Source organism: Perna viridis, chromosome 9 (assembly GCF_037379345.1).
Source record: "Perna viridis isolate PV_CMFRI_1.1 ecotype Kerala chromosome 9, ASM3737934v1, whole genome shotgun sequence".
Classification (NCBI taxonomy): domain Eukaryota; kingdom Metazoa; phylum Mollusca; class Bivalvia; order Mytilida; family Mytilidae; genus Perna; species Perna viridis.
Window position 1 is genome coordinate 25,204,952 of NC_142453.1, and position 23,491 is coordinate 25,228,442.

Here is a 23,491-nt window from a genome sequence, read left to right on the forward strand (position 1 = left end):
TTGATGTTAATCCAAAAACCCAAAAACATTTCGTGGAACTTCGTTTGTTTTTGTTGTAATATGTATCTAAAAAAACTTTTGACGTAAATAGAAGTAACAAGACGGGATCGACCACAAACGGTGAACGATGGATATGCTGATACCCATACTAATTTCCAGTTCGTTGGTTTGACGAATTTTTTTTGATGAGATCAGCAAACTGAACTTACATTACCATAATTGTTGATGAAAAATATGAATGTAGCACAAATTGCCAGCAAAAAAAAAAAAAACGAGCAATGCGCAAATACTGGGTCATAAATATTAGTATTTAACTTGCATACTAATCAAAATGAATGGTGCTCTTTGTGTAAATGGTATCCACGGCTACAAATACATGTACATTGTGGACATGTATAATCTTTGACGATTTCATTTGAGTTTTTATTGATTCAAGTGGTAGTCTTTCTAAAAACTTAGACAAAGGGTGAATCATGCATGTCAAAAAAAAAAAAAAAAAAAAAAACAACCAAATTCCGTATTATTTTTTTGTGCTGAAAAGCGTTATAAATCAAATAACCAGTCTCAGTTTTTCATTTGAAATTTGCAAGAGTGATCGTTCATGATTTGGTTGATTTTAGTGGGATGCTAATGAGTAGTTTTTTTTCAAACGTACTGATATAAATACAGAAAGGACTATTGCCAAATAAAGATATGGCATATATAGCCCAAAAAGCATCGTCTGATCCATGGGTTTATCTTGTTTTTCTACACCATGAATTACCTTACCATAGACAGTGTCTAAATTTCATATGAACTGGTACTTAAATCGAATATTTCCTCAGCAGTTAACAAGCGGGCAGTATATGCAATGTGCAAGTCAAGGTTTTAAATATATTAAGGTACTTACAATAATACGTGGCAATAGTCACGTCAACCAACAAGAAAAGCAGGAGGGTTTTCTCAATCATCTTTGAACCTAGAATATAAAATTGATTATGAGTATTTTAATGGAAGGTGATGATGTCCCACGTGTATGATCCTTACATATCTATGTACATGTAAATGTAGATGTCACCATATATTTTTAAATAGCTGTATTAGAGATACGACTTTTTTGGAATTTCACAACAGAATTGCAAAAAAACCAACAAAACAAACAAAAACAAAACAAAACAAACAAACAAACAATAAAAAAAAAAAATCAAAACCGGAAAAAAATCAAAATTAAACGACAACAAAAATGAATAATGATGAAAAACAACAACAACAAAATTATAAAAGCATCCTGAAATGCAAATTGAAAAACAGTGTTTCGAAAATTACTATTGGTTAAAAAAAAAGTACTACATTTGTAATTCACTGTCAAAATAAAATCCCATCACTCACTTTCTAATAGATCTAATCCATGAATCAAGGGTGTTCTTGTGGAAGTGAAGTGAAAATAATACAGGGTGACTTATATATTTTTGGAGTTTTATTCAGGGAGAGAGGAAAACAGGACATAGTTTTTGCATTATGGTAATTAGTGATCAATTAAGACGGATGACCACTATGTTTTTTGCATATACACCATGTTTAAGTTTTTGTTCCGTTGCAAGAAGACACTTTGGGGCTGTCCACTGTGCTTTTTGACATGAACACCATGTTATAGTTTATGTTTCGTTGGAAGAAGACACTTTGGGGTTGACCATTTCGCTTTCATTTTATGTCTTGACAGGAAAAAAGTAGTATTGATTGTTTACTCTGACCTTTTTACATGGATATCATGTTCGAGTCTGTGTCACTTGACAGTTTGTCATGTAGGGGTAGAGCAAGCAAGCAAGACAACGCATTTTACAAAGGCATGTTTTATTTTCTTAGCGTTAAACTATGTCTCCGACAAAGTGAAGCATAACATAATTAACTGTATGTGCACAATAAAATATGGAAAGTTTTAAATTAGCCTAAACCACAATTTACCCTCACTTTTTCTTTTTGCATGTATGAATTCAATATATACTGTAAAGTACGAGAACATTTGGAAAGGTTGAGTTTCTGAGTTATTTAACTTTTATATGCTTCTCGTTCCCACCTTCGTATTTTCTTTGCTTCTGTTTTATTCTTAGAATATGAAATGTTGATAAAATCCAATCTCTTCAAAATCAGACATTCTAATTGTTCCATTCAGTCACTTCATGCAGAATTGTACAGCATTCAAAATTATTTTCTGTGTAGAACCCATGGTTTATCCCTGTAGATCATGATTGTAATAGTCATCTGAAAATAAAATAAAATGCAGGGTTGAAAGATTATACATGCAGAATTGATTGAGCAGAACATTTCATTTGTTTTTTTTTTTTATAAAAGGTCAAATTTTGGCTAGATTGGGATATAATCGGTTTTACTCGACAGCTTCCATTTACTTGAGATTCCGATTAATGAGTACTTATTTTATACTGTTTCTTGACTTGCACTTTCAATTCTGATTTTAGTTACTTTATGTTCTTTGTTGTGTATGTCTGTTTTCCATGTCTGGTCTTCGTCCCTGGATTACATTCTTTTGATTACCGCTGTAACCTTGGTTCCCTTGATTACTCTTTCAAAAGCTTAATCAATATGAACCGTTTCCGTGGCTATCCTGAATTTTAACCAATGACCCGAAACATTTGCTGTCTCTCTTTCCTACAATAACAACTGCGAAAATAATCAGTAAATTCTGTGTCTAGCACTTGGAAATGTTACAGGGACCTTTCTGCACTTGACTAGCTACAGTAAGCGTTTGGGGAACAGTTTACTACTGACAGGCTCATTGAAAAATGCTAAGGCTATGTTTAAAACTACGTGCAATGATAAACAAATAAATTGTAAAAATATTTGTTCCAAAATGTGTAGACATTATTTCACGAATGCTTAAAAATGCTTGTATCGTTAAGAAACAACCTTTTTTATGGATTGGGTTATACATACAACATATTCAAATTATATTATTCCACAATGATTTTCCAGATTATTAATGTACAAGTCTTTTTATTCAAAATTTTATTTCAGACTCTTAAGAATGTAATGGTTGCTGCCTTATTGACCATCTCTGTCAATTATAACATCGAAGGGAGATCCTATAAAAAAAGACGACATTCAACTCTTAACAGTACACTTAAGCTACGTATATACTTTATAGAGTCTGGGCTGTGTTTTGGATTTGAGTACATGTCGCTGCATGTTTGTGATTTTATGTTAATTTATTGACTCAACTGCACGTTGAACACCAGCTGTCCATCGTAGTTTTTTAATACAATTATGCAATTTCAACTAGCATGTAAAACAGCACTATGCTGCAAGTAATTAAGAAATTGTCCTCAATAAATGACAGGTAGAATGCCAGATTGTTGTAACTAGATCAATAGCAAATTACACTTGGCACGTGATTCTTCTTACGTAAAAGCATTCTAAATTATCCTCATTTCACCCGACCTTTCAGATTATCTATTCACTATTCGAACCCACTGTATAATCTTTGACTTTGGTATTACCAAGTTAATGCTTAGTCAATGCTACCAGAAGTACAGCATGAAGTAAATAAAAAATAACAATAAGGGTAGGCTTTCAATAAAAGAGGTAAACGCTAATTATAAAACAAGATCTCTCCTGCAAACCTACATGTTTCACCGTCTTGATATCAATCCGCTAGCTATATTCTTGCATACAAGAAATTTCGCAACGCATGAACAGCCTTTTGCGTTCCACTGCACTAATTTTCTGGGTTTAGCATGGCGCGTCACAGAGGTGTAAAATGTACCCTCAGCGCAGGGCATTGGGTTAAGTAACCTAGAGGTCGTTTAAAGGTACAAATTCTTCGCATACGTGTTGGCCCGTACAGCTCATCGCTGTTGACCATACAGCCCATCGCTCTTGGCCCATACAGCTCATCGCTTGAAATCTTAAATGGTCAGGTTTTCTTGCTTCTAAAGGATTAAAATTGTGCTCTCTGTATTTTTCTGACTTAAACATTTTTTAACTTTGAATTCATTAATAGAGAGGAAACAGAAACATCAGTAAAAATATAAAAAGTAAAAAGATGTTAATGAATTACATTTTTACATCAGTCTGTTATGAAATGCATAATTAACTACAATGTATACATGTAATTGATATTTATAATATACGTATTTAGAAAAGTACATTTCCATGTAATGTAATTTTCTCTAATGCACTACTACTCTTACTGCTAATTGGATTTTCTTGCAATTTTGTATTAATATTGTATCAATGTACATTTATGTAACAAAGATAGTGTTTTCGAACGCCCCCGTCTTATAGACATTACTGCCTACCTGCACGTGATCATTAAAACTACGATCCCGATCAGTCAACTCGTACAATGATTTTCAAAATTAACCAGTAAAGTAATTCTTTGGTATATAAACGGAGACACCAACACTGGCGAAAGCCTTGAGAAAAACGAAACACCATGAAATATTCGAATTGAAATTAGTTATGACTAAGAGGAGCAAAATTTATCAGACATATTTTTTTTTAATTTCGCAACAGGGCATTCAAATATATTTTATGAAATGCAATAATAATATGGAATTTGTTGTAGTGTTGGTTTCCCATTTTATCTTTTTGATTCTATATCTGTTCCTAATATTAAAGTCTTTTTTTTATTTAATTATTATCAATATTTATAAATTAATATTAATGATATTAATATAATCATTATATATAATAACCTTTCAATTTATCAAAAAATAGACGTAAAACAAAATTTAGTATACCACATTCTTCACGGTTGACCACGAATTTAATTTCGTAGAAAAATGAGAAATTTTGTATAATTTTAATTGGGAACATTTCAAAAACAGTTGTTTGAAAACCAGAAAAGATATGTGTTGGAAACGGGAAACATAAGCAGAATTTCTTTAGGCTTGTAATTTACCCTTAAAGTTTCTACTAAATGTGTAAATATTTTAAATTCCTAATGTGTGAATTGGCGATAGCATGTAGGGAATTGGTATTTTGGGTTTTTTGTTCCGTCTGTCTGTCTGACCGGAATACGTTATTTTGTGGTCCATATGTACTATACATTGACTATAAAGGGGTGCAGATAACCATGGTTGTGGTTAAAATTACGAAAAAATATGTACTTTAAAAAGGCATATACTGCTTAAAAATTTCTAAGTTCAATAGGCAAAATTTAACATAAAATGTTTGTAAAATTGGTCCATAAAAGGAAGAGCGCATATATCTTCAATACGTTTATACCTGTAAAACACTGTTCAAAGTTTGAATGCTTTTTTTTAGTTACGGCTAACACAATGTACACACAGGCGGATTCAGGTACACTCCTTGAAACGTTCACGTTTTCCATTTTAAATAGTGTTCGTGCATCGTTTATCGTGCGTTTACATATCGTTTTGCGTTCGTTTACACGCACGATAAACGCACGATAGAAGCGTTCGGGTTTTTTTGTACTTTGATTATTTTCTTGATTCAACTGTTATTTATATATTTTTTGCTATTATTAATTTATATAATTTCATTTATTTTCTATTTGTTTCTTTCTTCATTATTTGTTTATATCATTATTTTTTATTGTTCGTCTATCGTGTGTTTAAGGAGGTAGATCTAGGGTAAAGGACATAACTCTTGAAATCAGATATATTTATATGATATTCAATTTCACCAAACCCCTTCAAGCTATCATTTGAAACACAATGTAATCAATCCAAGTTATTTTGATGCTTATATGGGATTTATAAAATAGCCTGAATACAAACGTTTCAATCAGTTGTGTCCCTTACCCTTCGTTTATCGTGCGTTTGGTGAGCGTTTAGCGTGTGTTTGGAAACCTAAGCTTCTCAAGGAGTGTACCTACTAGATTAGCTTTCACCGTTGGTAAGGCAGTCAAAATATAGGTTACCGAAGTCGAAGATAATAATTTCTTACAAGATTATATAGATAAAATCCGTCTGTCATCATATAATTCCTCATGCAGCGGACAAAATCTTCTAAGGACAGTACTGCAGCCAGGTATCTTATTCAACGGTCAGTACTGCAGGTATCTTAGTCAAAAACAGTACTGAAGTGTATCTTAATCAAGGGCACTACTGCAGGTATCGTAATCAAAGGACAGTACTGCAGATATTGTAGTCAAAAACAGTATTGAAGGGTATCTTAGTTAAATGGCAGTACTGCAGGCAGATATCTTAGTCAAAAGACAATGCTGCAGTTATCTTAAGCTTAGTAATGCCTTGGTTTCTTGAACAGTACAGTTATATGTATCCAGTGGATTATCAAGGGGAGGAGTGGTTCCGGGGATTTGTCCTCCTTTTGTTGTAGAATTTGTTCAATTGTTTAGCATTTTTGGTGTGAAAGTTTACAATAATAACATTTTTAGTGAGGTTCTTGAGCGATTTTCTTTGTAATTTCAGATCATTTTTTATGTATTACACGTTCATCGTCTATTTTCATCATGCACCGTTCGTGTTAAGTCCAAAGATGGTGTTTCCCTTGACACAGAGTTTTTTTTTTTGGCACTTCGGTATACTTATATTCGCCAAAACAGAATTACGGTATATAAATAAAACTCATGAAATATTAATATTTTTATTTCAAAACACCAATTATAAATAAAAGACAAGTCTTAGAGATCAAATTGTTTTCCTACTCATGCGAGTTCCTAGATGTAGCGAAATTAATGAGGATGAAATTTGACATTCAATGAATTATAATGGATCGCTGATTTTTTTCTGAACGAGGGAATAATTTTTTGGTATAGTTTGCTACTCTAATCTTTCGCTTAAAGATTTGTATTTATTTTTCGCATTCCGAAGAAGTTGTTACGCTTACATTGTACAACATAAAATAAAATTTATTGTAGGACAAATTTGTAAAGTACACATGTACTCTGAGACAGCTATCCCTCCCAAGATATTGTATCAGTTACATATCAATTAAAATATATTATATGTAATACACATAATTTTATGGACCATCATGACATAATGACCATTATAACTGTGGGAACAGTTTATAACTCCAAAAACCACGTGACATATATGGACATATGCTCCAATTAGTAGTTTGCTGTAACGAGAGAAAAAAATAATTTATAATGGCCATTTGTTCATAGTTACAAGATGTTGTGGTAAATGCATGATTGTTTCCTATATGTTAGTATAAACATTATTGGGTAAGGTTATTTACATCGCAAATCCTTTCAGAGCTTAATTGATAACATTTAGTATATCTAAATGACCTGCATTATATAGGATTATAATTGTTTGTAATATATCATTAAGATCTTTTAAAATCACCGTTTTCATCATACCGCGGTCCAACAATGGAATGCTTAGTTTTGTACTCGATGATAATTGGGTATACTTACGTGCATTTTTGTAGACTTTGGGATATCCAGTGTATCCTTGATATCTTCTATTATGGCTAGCAATCCCACCGCTGCCACCAACACCAGCTACTCCACCAATTCCGCCAACCCCAAAACCACCAACCCCGCCAAATCCGCCACCGACAAATCGACTTGCTACACCATTGAATCCACCGAAACTCCCACCTTAAAATTGTAATAAAAACGAAAAACAGTTAAAACCTCATTTGAGTTGTCTTAGTATATTTTGCACACGACGATTTTATTATGTTTTTAAGGTTGATGCCACTACTAGCATTTCAAAACAAGAGTTGTTTTACTGTTAATACAATGTGCATGTGTGTGGTGTTGTTTATTTTACCTTTTATGGTATGTTATGACATGTTTTTTTATGTTTTGATAATGGTGTTATTTTTTTCCTGAACGTTAGGACAGACTTACCATGACTACCTCCTTCTTCGCTATTCTCATCGCTTCCCCCACCACTACTACCACTGCTACCTCCACTTCCACTTCCATGGTGATGTCTATGGTAACGACGTCTTCCAAAACCTCTAACACCACCCCCAAATCCCGTTCCGACGAAGCCTCCGGCACCTCCAAGCCATCCACCTCCCACTCCTAACCCACCAGACGCGTAGCTGTTACCATATTGTCCATATGAATGTTTAAAGACTGGAGCGCTTCCAAAGTCATCGTCGTATTTTGATAAAGGCCTATATCCATGAACATGGATGTGCTTATGGTATTGTCCTTTATCGTTCTGGTCGTATTTGTCATCAAAGTGATCATACTTGTCATCTTTATAGCCGTTGATAGGACGAATAACTTGCCTTTGGACTGCTGGTCCTAAAACACCACGGTTGAGACTACCGTTGTCATCAGTTCGCCTTAGTTGTGGAGCAATACTACCACCGCTGCCACCACTTCCAAATTTTACAGGGGCTTTTTGAGCTATACTAGTACGTGTTCCGCTTGGTTGGACAGCAGCTGCGCCTAACACACCATTATCTGTATCGAATCCATTGTCGAAATCCCGTCCATTATCGTCAAAACCATTATTATCAAAATCTCTTCCATTGTCAAAATCAAGACCATTATCGAAATCGCGACCATTGTCAAAATCTCGATCACTACCATTGTCGAAATCTAACCCATCGTCGCCTAAGCCTCGTCCAGCTGTAGCAAAACCAGCACTTCCTGATGTACTGATTGAAGATATTTTCTTGTTGTATTTCTGTTTGCTTATGGGTCGTATTGCTGCACGGGAACCAGTGTTTCCTACAACAGAAGCCCCGAGGACGCCGCTTCTGACATTGTCCCCACTGTCGTCAAAAGTGTCGATTTTAATAGGTGTTGGGCGGTATTTAGCCAAAGGTCTTACCTTCACTGTTTTACTGAAGGTTTTGTAAGATGGTCGGAGATGTCTTCTGGTTCTTCCCAAGCCTAATACTCCAGAATCTAAGTCGTCAAAATCGTCGGTATCATCATCAAAGGAACGGATTCTTATTGTACTTCTAGGGCGAAGGCTCGTGGTTCTTCTTCTGGAGTAGTACCTGCGTCCACCATATGGCCAGTACGAAGTACCCAACGACCCACTTGTTAGCCAGTTGTTACCATAACCGCTTCCGTAGCCTCTTCCATAGGTACCATAACCAGCATATCCTCCGTAGGTATTACCGTACACAGCTGTAAGATCATACAAAAAGTAGTTAGGCAAAATATCTAAAACTAACACAGTTATGAAAAGTTGTATGTACATGTATAGTCTGGCACGGAATCTTATCGCCCCGTCAAAAAGTATACATTGGTATACAATTAAAAGAGATCATATGCACAAATACTTTTCTTATGAATTTGTGAGATTAATTTTTTTTTCTAAAATTTTAAAATTTTAAAGTGTGAGTTTCCGAGTGATCTTAGTCACTTTCATATGAAAACAATTGATTCCTTATCAAGTTAGTTACATGAAATACAAGATCCGACTGTGCCATCCTAAACTGAATTTACACTGTCATTTGTGTACTCTGCAGTAAATTATTGAATAAATCAAATAATTATTTTTTCTTACAATTTCCAATTCCTCTGTACCCAGATGTCACAAAATTACTTCGGCTGTTGTATCTATTGTACTGAGGATATCGAGTTATCCCTCTGCCGCCGCCTCGGAGAAGACTAGTTGGCTGATATCTGTATAGATAGTCATCATCCCAGTCATTTCCCCCTAATTTTAGAAGGAAAAAATATTTTGATATATCGCTTGAATATCAAATAAATGCCTGTACGGTTGTGTTATAGTATAATGTTTATAAATGCAAATAAATCACTCATAACTAAGCATTGATTGTTTTCGTATTTCACGCTTATTGTACAATCAAAATATATTGTTTTACACCTAGTTTACTTCATATATGACATTCTTTATTTTGACAGTTTATTTCATTTATATAAATTCGATACATTAAGCATATTCCATCTACAAGTACTTCTTCAAAGAGTAACCAAGGGAACCAAGGTTATAGCAGTAATCAAAAGAATGCAATCCAGGGACAAAGACCAGACATGGAAAACAGACATACACAACAAGGAACATAAAGTAACTAAAATCATACATACAAAGTAACAAAAGCAAATGAGCAACTCGGACTCCACTAAAAAGTGGAGCATGGACCAGGTGCACCAGTAGGGTAAGCGTCCTCTGCTTTTCTAGAAACACCCACCCAGTTGCTCATAAAAAGTAAAGTCCGGGGTATCGATACATTATTCAGTATAATACATTATGTCTAGTACTAAACTTACATTCATCAGCGACCACTAATCCTAGAAATCCAATAAATACCACTAGGGACCACTTCATTCTGGATTTCTGTAAAATATTTTTTTAAATTTCATTTTCATAATAAAAAAGATAAAAGAAAATGTTTTGAAGTAACGTTATATTACTATTCTTATTTTATACTGTGGTAGTAATTCGCCAGGGTTGTCCTCTATTAGTCTTAATATATAAAAGTAAAAAAAAACCGCTGAAAACGTCTTTTAGATATATTTAAAAATAAATTATTATATGAAAAAAAAATGCAAAATAAAATAATAAAATAAGATTGAAAATTTATATTGAAAGTAATATAAATAAAAAGAGAAGATTTCTTACCTAGAATTCCGAACAAAAATTGCTCGGTTCGAAAAGTAAACCATGATAACATGATTTTGGTCTATATATAGCTTCGAAAAACTACTTAGCGGTTGTCAGTAATTACATTGACTTCATTAGCATTACTAATTAATGATGCTAGCCCTGTCATTCAAAACATAATTTGTAAATATTTTGCTACAAGTTTCTAGTGTAAAAATGACTTTAGGTGTTGTAACAAAATGTCTACATGCTATATTGTCTTGTACATATATCTATGAACATGACAACATGCTTTCGGCATGCGCTACAATTTTCAAAAACACGACAATAAAAACTGTGTGTACAAGTATGTTTATAATTGGTTAGATGTAAGAGGTATTGTTCTATCGATTAATGTGTATTTGGGGTATGTGAATGCACGGTCAAATGTCGTAGACAGTTTGTATTGGCGTGTGGAATATTAATTAAACATAAAATTAAAACCACTGTTAATAAAAATGTGTCAGAAATCCCAGGAATGTAACCAATTATCTCATACAGTCAACTATATGTTTATCGAATTCCCTACTTATGATTTTATCTTGCTATACTGTAATTTTTTATGGTGTAACAGTGATTCGTCATGTGTTCGGTAATTAGAGAATAAAAACTTAACACGAAGTTTTTTTTGTTTTAAATCTTGTAAGAAGTATCAAGCCATGCTTGCCACTATTGCTACTCAAGATACATTAATTTTCGTTTTCAGGAGACTTAGAACAGTTGAAATATTTTGCAATGTAAAAGTATTGAATATGTTAAAATGTAGAACTTAATCTATCTTATATCATACTTTGATACGCCTAATTTTATTCCTTTTTTTGTAATATTGAGTGAATGTAATGGTGTTTCGTTTGTTGTTTCAGTTCATTTTTAACATTACATTAAAAAAAGAGGGGTGTTTTAAAAGGCATTATCAAACTCCACCGCAGATTCAATGTACATATCCACAGTCAGGAAATATTAGTCCGTAGTGTATCCTTGTGTCGTTATTCAAGTTTTATTTCATTTTGAAGAAGTATCATCGTTCTTTTACCGTGTATTTTATAACTTTTGTTGTGCAGCCTTACAGAGATTACTTAATGGTTTGTTTACACTTGTTTAGGAAGTTTATGTGATCTCTGTAATTATTTATGTCTTTGTATTCATGTTATACACTGATGCATATGTTGCGTTTCATCATATTCGTTTTTTTCGATTTATCGCAAAGCTAAAATTTTGTAAATTTAATTATCGTATTTGAGCATAGCTTCACACTTTTAGGTAGATCAGAGAAGTAGCTACTGTATTAAAAGGGACATCCTTTTTTGTCCTCTTGCACATTCGTATTAAACTACATGTTTTCATTGAACACATACGTTTTAGTATCTATGGTGTATAAGCCTTATCTTTTACTTTGTAAAAAGAACTTTTGATATACGCTGAATATGAAAAAGTTACAAACATTTAATTCAAAAAGTCACATTCCAAGGGGGATAAATGGCGGGAATTTTTTTGTTTATTTCTATTTAGTTTTTGTATTACTTTGTTTTCGTTTTGTTCTGATTTTGTTTGTTTGGAAAATGACGAGTAAAAAAGCTCGATGAAAAGTTTGTTTGAGGTTTGAAAAAAAACGTCAGAAAAATATGTTTTACCGATTTTTTTTAGAAATTCTATTTTAAATTTAAAAAAAAATTAATCCTGAAATAAGGAAAATTCTCTAACTAATCTATTATATGTAGTAAAAATGAAAAACAGACAGGCTCGCTTATCTTGCGATGCTTGAAAAAAATTAAAACTACGTATATATAATTATAAATAAAAACTACGGTACGTATATATAATTATAAATAAAAACTACGCTACGTATATATAATTCATCAAACAAAATATTCGAGAAAAAATTGGGGAAATTATATTTTGAAAAAAGTATACATTTGCGTAGGTATGATACTTTAATCTATTAGATTTGTTACTCCTTAAAGTTATTTTTTTTCATCATTCATTGTATTTGCCACAGAAAGCAACTGAAAGTTAGCGTGCAATAATTTTGCAAATATTAGAATCCGGTCAAAAATATATTCCATCTTTACAAATATTTACATGCATGTATTCTATATATGAAGTGATTAATTTAAGAATGTTATTGTACACCTTTTTTCCTTCAAAATTATCCATTTTTTTCTTGAAAATTATAAATCTTGTTTAGTGCTACCTTATTTGTACATGTAGATCACAGGAGATCTTCAGGATTAATCAAATGTTCCCTGGTACAAGGATTGCACTGTAGTAGCATATTATTTGGAAAAGTATATATTTATTACATTAATGTGTTTTATTTGTGTTCCACATGGAAAATATACGAAAAGAACAGTCACTAATAAGTATTGTCATACAAATTCGTTCGTTATTATTTTATTATTAAAATAAGTGAATACTAATCATTTGTGAAGAAACATAATTTAGGATCATCATTTTTGAGAATCTTTGGATATGCAACAGATTTAGTACACCTAGTAGATTCAAAGATTTAGAGAAGTCAGTCGTTGATTTGATTGTTGCCAGAAATATATATACTATACTATACCGTCCATGGTTCCTATGGCAGATTTTTCATGCATTTTTTCTGTCTCAGAGCGAGCCAGTCGTCACTCTATCATCTAAATGCTGCATGCTTTATGATAAAAAAAACTTTGCTTTCATTTGTGGCAAAATCCCTTCAGAACCTGCGTATGGAGTGTTCATATCACAACTCATACGTTATGCTAGAGCTTGCCGAGACTACGCAGACTTTTTTATTTTGTATCGCGCTAGAATTTTAACAAATAGGCTTCTGGAGCAGGGTTATGTTGCTACAAGATTGAAGTCATCACTAAAAAAATTTATGGTCGTCATCATGAACTCGTGGATCGTTACGGTGTATCCATCAGCGCCATGAAAACTGATTTGTTCAATGTGTCATAGTTTTCCTTTCCTCTTTCGTCTACCCCGGACTTGACTTTTTTTATGATCAACTCGGTGGGTGTTTCTGGAAAAGCAGAGAACGCTTACCCCTACCGGTGCACCTGGTCCATGCTCCCAGTTTTTAGTCCGAGTTGCTCACTTTGTATGTATGATTTTAGTTACTTTATGTTCTTTGTTGTGTATGTCGGTTTTCCATGTCTGGTCTTTGTCCCTGGATTACACTCTTTTGATTACCGCTATAACCTTGTTTCCCTTGATTACTCTTAGGTACCTTTATACCTCCAATTGCCGAATCAACTTGTCGCCAAAGAATATTCTACGATTCTTTTTCAGTATAAGCTTACATTTGTACCCACTGGGTCAAAAAGCCAAGATTTTTATGACTCAATTGTTGACCGTCTAAGCCGTCCTTGGATAGCATGTGTGAACAAACTAAATACATTTAGATATCATTGTATAGCCCAATGTCTCAGTTTTACGGTGGTACCAAAACAATTGCGGTAATACTTAGGTTTTGCGTTAAAATGGGATAATGTACCCCTACCTCGCCGAAAAATTCAGGCGCTTAGATTTTCCTTTTGTCACCCCAAAAGGAAAATCTAAGCGCCTGAATTGATCAGATATGTTGAGTTCATTAATATCCAAATTATGAATGCCTAAAATATGAGTTCGATAATGTCAGTATGCTAATGAGAATGAGAGTTCTGTTTGACACCGAGACCAGTTTTCTAGGGGAAGGGGTAATATTTTAAACATTTTTTGAAAATCCTTTTTTTTTAAATTGTTTTTTTTGCGGTTTATTTATAACGGAAATTAAATTATCTATCGAATGATACCAAATTTGAGGCGTTTTATGGCGTAATGACTTGTAGAGTCGAATTTATGTGACTCATGACCGAAAAATCGAAAATCACATTTTTTGCATTTTTTATGAATTCTGACTACGAAAATCGCCAAAATTCATTAAAAGAACCCAGGAAGTATAATTTATGATAATACTAAACAGAAAATACCAAATAAGCCATTTTTACTAAAGCGTTAATATTTCAGGGGTTTTGACATTGAAAAATATGTCGATTTAAGGGATATTTCGGTGGGGGTAGGGGTACATTTTTTTCATTTTACAGCAAAACCCTAAGTTTGACTGCAACCTTCTTGTTACCATTGTAAAGTTGAGACATTGGGCTATATCTTAATACATACATATGTCAGCTTACTTCTTTCTGTAGAAAGAAGAAGCTCGTAGAATCAAAAAACTTTACAAATTGATTTTTGCCTCAACGAGGTAAAAAGGTAGCCAAAAAATACAAAAATGCATCTGTTTATTTTTTGGTGACAAAACTTATCGTAAATGGAAGGTATAAGGGTACCTGAGAATCATATTTTGGTTGATGAGTGGGGTGCACGGGGGGTTATCTCAGCCCACGTACTATATGACCCGCTGTAGATAAACCCCACGATTGATTGATTGATTGATTGTTGGGGTTTAACGTCCGAGCAGCAATATTTTAGCTATATTCAGACAATGAACATGAAATGGATGATAAAATGAACATGATATGATGATGAAATGAAAAATGGGATGGGACACAAAGACAGTAGGGTCGACAAATTTTGATTGCCACTAGAAAAAGGGAGGGATGGGTAAGGTCGGGCAATTTAGCCTCCTGTGGCGGAGCGCAGTGGTTCCTACTCCTATCAAATACCACAGCAGGGTTCTTTAACGTGCGAGGAACGTGGCATCTTTCCCAACACGGTGCACCACTATGGTTTGCGGTCAGGTTTTCCGTATTATAGTCTGACAACCCCAGCATGTAACATGCCAGGGGTACCCCATTCCACCACCTGGGGCACACAACCCAGTTGCTCTGTGGGCAGAGCGCCCTAGCCCCGGCTAAGGTTCTGAGCACTGTTTAGTCGCCTTTTACAACAAGCTTAGCGCTGCTGCAGGCCTATTCTTTTAACACCCGGACCTGCACGGGGCTAAACCCAACGAGCTCTCGCATCAAGGAGAGCAGGATACCACGAAACAACAAAGAGTGGATTGGGTGGGACGAAGAATTGAAACTTACAGAACGATATATCTTTTTCCTTTCATAATTTTATCGTGTCTGGATTAGAAAATGAATAAAAAGAAAAAAACACAAAAAAAAACAAACAAATAGAAAAAAAAAAACAAATCATATACAAAATGCAAACTATGGTACGTTGTTCGCGTATTTCAAGGAGTGACGTCTTGTCAGTTCACCGTTTAGAACCAAATTCATACAAAGTTCAACTGTTGTATTATTCGTTTGTTTGTTGAGGTTTAACGTCCGAGCAGCAATATTTCAGCTATATTCAGACGATGAACATGAAGAAATTGATGATAAAATGAACATGAAATGATGATGAAATGAAAAATGGGATGGGACACAAGGACAATGGGGTCGACAAATTTTGATTGCCACTGGAAATAGGGAGAGGTGGGTAAGGTCGGGCAATTTAGCCGCCTGTGGCGGAGCCCTATGGTTCTTACTTCGGGAGAATACCACAGTAGGGTTCTTTAACGTGCGAGGAACGTGGCATCTTTCCCAACACGGTGCACCACTATGGTTTGCGGTCAGGTTTTCCGTATTATAGTCTGACAACCCCAGCATGTAACACGCCAGGGTTACCCCATTCCACCACCTGGCGCACACATCCCAGTTGCTCTGTGGGCCTATTCTTTTAACACCAGGACCTGCATGGGGCTGTATTATTCGAAGTACCTATAATTATTGGTAAGTACCTATGATTATTGGTAATTAGATCAAATGTTTTTATATGTTAATGATAATGATGATAGTAAGCGCACAGCTTAGAGTATTGACAATGGAGTAAAAATCTCAACTCACATTATATCATTAAAGTTCTTCTAAAGTCAAAATATGGAACGCAGAAAAAAAGGCATAAGCAATTAAAAAATGATATTTCATTCAAAAATATGTGTTAACTGTCCCCTTTAACACCTTTCAGAGGTCCTCCAAATCTAATGTGTTTCAAGGAGATACATTTAATTAGTACATGATTCTGTTGCCCTCTGCCAACAAATATATAAAAAAAATCATAATATTTTTGTATTATGCAATATTTTTTTTTATAAATCCAACGTTAGGAAGACCTCAACACTATTTCGATGAGGAAGTTCACACCTATTTAATCAATGAAACAGGCATTTGCCTTGTTTGTGCAGTACTTCAAAATATCTGGAAAAATATCTAAAATCCCCTGAACGTATTTACCCCAAACATCTATTTTTTCATATATTGCAAGTGAAAAGAAGAAAAATATTTTTTCATAATGCATTACAATAATGAAAATATTGGCAATTTTTATTATTTTGAAATAACCTTAATGCGTCGTGTTGTTTTAAGGCTAGTACCTTCTGGCTGTTATTAAGTGTAAGTATTTGTAAGAATCGGTCAAAACGGGGAAAAATCAGAAACATGCATGTCAAAAACCAACCAATCTGACAATATAATTTCACTCGAGGATGCTTTCTATATTTGAAAATACCATTATTTGATCTATATGGTTTTTTTCAGAAAATGTTCTATAGAATGTTAGAAAAATAAGGGTTTTTGACTTAACTGCCCGTGAAAAACAATATTTTTTCAGTGCTTTTCAATGAAATTATAACTCAATACACCAACATGATATGGAAACTTTTGTCTTTTATTGTAACATTGGTCACATACAAGTATATATAAGATAGGTGGTCTTAATAAACAGCCGAGGTCGATTTTTACATAATGCTCTACACAAAAATATCTATTTGGTAGTCGCTTTAGGCAGGTTATTGCTAGATACAGGTAGTTGCAAAGGGAGCGGTGAATCCACGGAGGGTCCATCTTTTCAAAATCACTGCATGGATCCGCCCCCGCTACGGTATCTTTAACTAAAACTATTTTATTTTCAATTTAAACATATTATAATTGGTTTTTCTGTTGTGCTCAAGTACATTTGTTATAATTGAAAATTGTAGACATTTATGAATGTGTTCATAATTACGTTTTGGCTTTGAACACTTACGACTGTAATTAAAAAAAATAACGCTTGGCAAAATAAGAAAGAAATGACAGATACACTACGTGTAAATTATATGCATTTCTGTGAAAGAAACGTGTAAACAAAGTTAAAACAATATCTTTCTGTCTTTGAAGTTTGTTTGCTCAGAGAAATAATAATAACAATTTCGATCTCTTAGCTGTAAATATTTACATTTAGAGTGTATCCATGTAATACATGAATGATAGTTTCTTGACAAATTATGAGAAGGCTATTACCACGAAAAAAACAACCCGCTAAAGTTACGTCTATTGAAACGTTCGTTACGGCAAATTAAACAACAAGTTGTCGACAATTCACTGCCATAATGACAATTCCGGATTCATAAGTAGTATGTTTTTCTTGTACTCCGTCAATGAAAATGTACAATTAATTAAAGATCACGGCCAGAGGAGGTGATTAAGTCAGAAAAAAAAGAATGTAAGTCTGTGATTGATTACTGCGACTGTTCAAACTAGATAGGCTATGGAAGATAATGTATTTGTAGATAGCCGACTGTAGAAAATTTGCAATTCTAAATTGGTTCATAATCAAAGCTTTGCTTCATACGAGAGGTTGTTGAATTCGTTGTTCTGTTTAGCCTAAGTCACAAATTTGTAATGATATAAACATGCACAACTTTAATGACAGACACAGTTCAGAATATTTAGAATATGAATAATTATAGAAGACAAATTCTTCAAGACGGTAAACTTTTACTAGGTACATGTAAAACCGTAGAAGCATTGAGAGCCCGAATGCAGTCTAATAGGAAGCTGCATTCTGTGGAACTCGATAATCGTAAATGCAGCCGTATTTGCTTTTATATTGCTAAATGAGTCAACAAACAGTTCTACAGATGTAAAAGGTTTGGCATCTTCTTCATTAAAACAAAACGTTTGTATGACCCTTGATAAACAAATAAAATCAGAATATTTTTTTTTATTTCCCATATGTCACAGGAGAAGGCCAAAACGTCCGAGAACACTAGGCAATACAATTCAAGGAACAGCCGTGATGTTACGTGTACTTCCTCAATCGGAACTATTCAGCCATCTCCGTTACACTGAAAAGTAACCTCAGATTCAGAAAACATCATTTCTTCTTGAAAAGTTTGCCGAAATTGAAGTCATATACGAATTAAAGTAGTCCAGGTGGCGTTAACAAATTTAGTTGCATATGAACAAGGCTATTTCAAGAATTTTTGTCGCGAAACGAGATGCTAAGAAAAAAGTAATGGTAAAAAATTCAATCAGTTTAACTACAATATTAGAATCGAATCGGATCAGTCGAATTCCGGACAGATTCTTCCGCATTTTTCTTTTGCGTATCGAGAAAAGCTGTGGAGTTCCGATTGGTAACACCTCGGAAGAGGGATTGTGAAAAGGCTAAAATGTGCCATTTTCATTGATCATTGTTGCCTCCATGGCAATAATTGACAGAGGTAAATGCAACGACCGTTACGGTATTATTTGCAATTATTCGACTATTTCTAGTTTGTAATTGATTTTATAAAATTCATGAAATTATACCAATGCTTTAGTTCAAATAGTGGATTTACTACCCCTTAATATACAACACAGATCATTACTTTGGATTTCTTTACTTAATCATCTCAGAATTGTTACTGTGTACTATGGCCCAGTAAGGCAGAAGAAAAGATGTCTCTGTATTAACAAACATTCTCAATGTTTACACAATACCAAGTAAGTACAAACCCATACTGCCATTGGTAGAAGTGATTCAATTCAACCAATCGAAAAACCGATGTTACACTATTTTGTTATACAGCTATAGTCTTTTTTGCTACCAAATCTGTGTGTTGGAAAAAAGTACGATAATACTCCTTATTACTCAACCAAATCATGAACGTCAACTCTTGTATAGTGCAAAATTTAATTTCATGTACAAACTTTATATCTTTGTCTCAAAAGCGTAACAGTGAAATGACAAACTAAGACTGGTTTTGTGGTCTGTAACCAAAATTTTGATATTCATTTGATTTGTGTGTTAAGAATAAACCACCTTTTGTCTGTTATTTATAAAGAACGGTACTTAGTATCTGACATGATACACTGTCAAGGTTTCAGTTATTTCAATGACTTGTGTCAAAATAAGAATACACAGCTGCATGTACATGTACATTTAGAATAAACAGCTCATAAGTAACAAAGGGAGATAACATAATGTTTACAAGTGTTTTCGTAAACTTTCACATATCAATCAATGACTGAAGATTAATGTGCATATATCTACTCGAGAGAAACATTGATTTACGATGTTGCTTAAATACATCAAAACTTCGTTCGGATTTCCCGTGTTATACGGTACAAGTTTTATAGGTATTTTAATTGTGAGGCAAATGTTAAATATTGTTCCTCGGACTAAAGGTTTTTTGACGTTTCGCCAATTTTCCATAGGATTGGTGACTTTTCTCCCTTCAACCTCTGGGACCTGGTTTCATAAAAAAATTACAAATTGAAAATTCCCAATCGAATTCCTTAAAAATCAATCAATCAAATTGCTTGAAATCAAAGATTTTAGAAAAATCTCACGATCTGAATTCTAAAAAAAAAGGTATTACCTGGCCTTCGTATCATGCCTAAATTGTAAACTATCAACAAAATAAATTGCCTTATGTTCCGAAAACGACGTTTTCCATCATCTGTTTTCTATGTAAATGAAATTTTTTTAATGGACTGAATTTGTACTTCGCATGTCCCAAAATGACAATATTAACATTAGATCCAGCGGAGTTTAACTAAGAAAAACATTATTCAATTTCTTAGTTAGATATTAAAGAATTTAAATCAATCCGGATGATTGTTGTACATAAGTATCGTGCACTTTTGTTATTCATGGTCGTACCAAGTACGATGATGACTTGAATTTAGGTCAGTAACTGTCGATCAACGCCAGATTTTTTAAATTTTGTTTCTGCCGTTGTCTTCATTCTTCTCAATCATTAACAACGAGAGAACAATTTGTCTAGTGAACCACTTCATACCGAGATCTGGCTGCAATTTCGTGATTACCGATCATTGATGACTGACAAAAGAGCCTCGTTTTGAAGAATAGTGGCAGTACCCTAGTTCGACGCCCAAAATTAATTAGAATGAGGGTTTGAAGCTGAATTCCACCTGTCTCCTGTTTTTTTTTTTTTTGCTACTTTGCCGATTCAGTGTTGATTGTTTTTGTCTTTTTTTGTTGTTTCATTGTTGTTTTCTTTTGTTATTTTGTATGAGTTGCCGTATAATACCCTTCAACACAGTATTGAGATTGTTCAGTGTTTTCAAGTTTTGACGTTACTATTTAACGTCAATGAAGGTGATTTTTGCCTTGCAACCGCAGTTTTTTTAATCATGTCTAAGATATTGCCGATTAATTTCAAAGTATTCTGGACAAAAATTCTTTATAAAAAAATATGGATGCTCATTACGAGGTTTAGCTTCCATGAATGCATAAAACCTTGATTACTTCAATGGAATCTTGCTGCCAACTCGTGATGTTTTCATTTGAACCCAATCATGATTTTTATGTTTTTAATTTGGAGAATCATTAATAAAAAAATTAATTAGAAATTTTATCCAGGCGATGACTTGTAATAGCTTCATATCTACGCGGAAAAATGCTCGACTGCAGTCACTATAGCGTGTAGGCAGCAACCTGCCTTGATGCAACGTACATATTTCTCCGGCTATGACTACAATAACACGTGTCTAAACCGACCTCTGATTAACTGAAAACCTGTCTAATCCAGACACTTTTTAAAGTAGCAAAACCTGTCTAAATCCAACTCGATCTGAATAACTGAAAACCTGTCTAATTCAGATACTTTTTAAAGTAGTAAAACATGTCTAAACCGAACTCGATCTGAATTAGCTGAAAACCTGTCTAATCCACACACTTTTAAAAGTAGCAAACCTGTCTAAACCGAACTCGATCTGAATAAACTGAAAACATGTCTAATCCACACACTTTTTTAAGTAGTAAACCTGTCTAAACCGAACTCGATCTGAATAAACTGAAACCTGTCAAATCTATACACTTTTTAAAGTAGCAAAACCTGTCTAAACCGAATTCGATCTGAATAAACTGAAAACCTGTCCGATCCAGACACTTTTTTAAGTAGCAAAACCTGTCTAAACCGAACTCGATCTGAATAAACTGAAAACCTGTCCAATCCAGACACTTTTTAAAGTAGCAAAACCTGTCTAAATCGAACTCGATCTGAATAAACTGAAAACCTGTCTAATCCACACACTTTTTAAACTAGTAAAACCTGTCTAAACCGAACTCGATCGGAGTAAACTGAAAACATGTCTAATCCAAACTCTTTTAAAGTAGCAAAACCAGTCTAAACCGAACTCGATCTGAATAAACTGAAAACCTGTCAAATCAAAACATTTCTTTCAATAGTAAAACCTGTCCAAACCTAACCCTGAATAAATTGAAAAAAAAACAGACATAAGATATGGGTGTATCCAGAACTTTCACTTGCTATTTTTGTTCTCAAAACTAACAATACATGTAGTATACAAGATTGTCACTACTCAAGATAAAATAAACTGGAGGCTCTAAAGAGCCTGAATCGCTCACATGGCTTGATAAATTACAGTTTAGTTTTTTTTTTTATAAAATAAACCATATTTTTCAAGTCGATGGATAAAAATTCTTACCAGTAGTTTATGTTTAATGTAATATAATCAAAATAAACCAGATATATCGCATCATGCTACACACTTTACCCCGCCAGAATTCGGCTAAACGTAACAATTTTGGAGATATATATGCGAAACCATTACCTTCTATTTTAGTAATGTTGGCCATATTATTTTTTAACAGATCAAAAATTCAAATGGTTATTTTGTGCAGAATACCTTAAGGAACAGTCATACCAACTTCCATGGAACTCTGTCTTGTTGTTTCAGAAGAGAAGACCTTTGAAGGTAATGTAATAACAAACTACCCAAATTTTCACTAAACTTTGGCTTCAGATTGATCTCATCGTACTGAAAACTTTAACTCGTCAGAATTCGACTAAACCTAACTGGTTTTGAGATATATGCTAAAAACTGCTGTCTGATCTCAATGTTTTATTTTTGGTAACGGTGGTCATGTCTTTTTTTGATCAAAAATCGAAGCACGACCTTTGTGCAGGATACATGTACATTAAGAAACAATAATACATGTATCAACTTCCATTGGATTCTTTCCAGTAGTGTCAGAGGAGAAGATGTTTGAAGAAGATGTTAAGGTCGACGCCTTTGACGACGCCATGTTAAGGTCGACGCCTTTGACGACGCCAAATGACGGCAATAGCTCACCTGGTCATGCAGAAGGGAGATGTATCAAAAATACACGAATGGTTCAACCTTTGACTTTTTTGTAATTTACCTCATACAGTGGATGTACAACTTGGATGAAACTCGTGCGCGCCACCTTTACCACCTACCATGATGAAGCTTTATCCCAACTTTATCTCTTTACTGCTAATAACGGAACGGCTTGTTGTACAGGTCTCGATTTCACAAAACTTCGTAAGTGTAAAGTTGATCGTAAGTAATGACGTCATAAACTAAAATAGCATTGTGACGTCATGATTTACGATCAATTTCACACTTACGACTTTTTGTGAAACCGACGCCAGTGAACAAGAATTAAGTTTATCCATGAGTAAAACAATAGTCGCACGCAACAAACAATAATCTACTAGTATATAAATTCAGAAATATCAATAATAAAAATATTGCAAATTTCGGTGTGTTGTTCAAGTGCATGTCTCAAAGAGTAACCCCTCGTCGGCAGAAATAGAGCCAAATACGTAAGAAGTTCGAGATTAAAAAGTAAATTGTATACAAGAAGTACAAAGGCTAAAAAATATCGAAATACAGCATAGGAAGCCATGCATGGTGATACAAAGAAAGAAATATCACATCTCACATGATAAATTAAAACAATAA

General features: G+C 33.8%; 1 protein-coding gene across 2 annotated transcripts; it reads right to left on the minus strand.

Moving 5' to 3' along the window:
* Positions 1-6,559: 6,559 nt before the first annotated feature.
* LOC148607486 (uncharacterized) lies at positions 6,560-23,490 on the minus strand. 2 transcript variants are annotated; one of them, XM_088546883.1, is made up of 6 exons: positions 22,984-23,490; positions 10,148-10,214; positions 9,420-9,572; positions 7,790-9,037; positions 7,349-7,534; positions 6,560-7,047 (listed from the first exon to the last, which is right to left on the minus strand). In XM_088546883.1, exons 1-6 carry the CDS (start codon positions 22,984-22,986, stop codon positions 7,037-7,039), a joined length of 1,668 nt encoding a protein of 555 aa, XP_088403009.1. In that variant the 5' UTR covers positions 22,987-23,490; the 3' UTR covers positions 6,560-7,036. The 2 variants fall into 2 exon arrangements, with proteins under 2 accessions (XP_088403009.1, XP_088403010.1); XM_088546884.1 differs by having other exon boundaries at positions 22,926-23,490.
* Position 23,491: the final 1 nt, after the last annotated feature.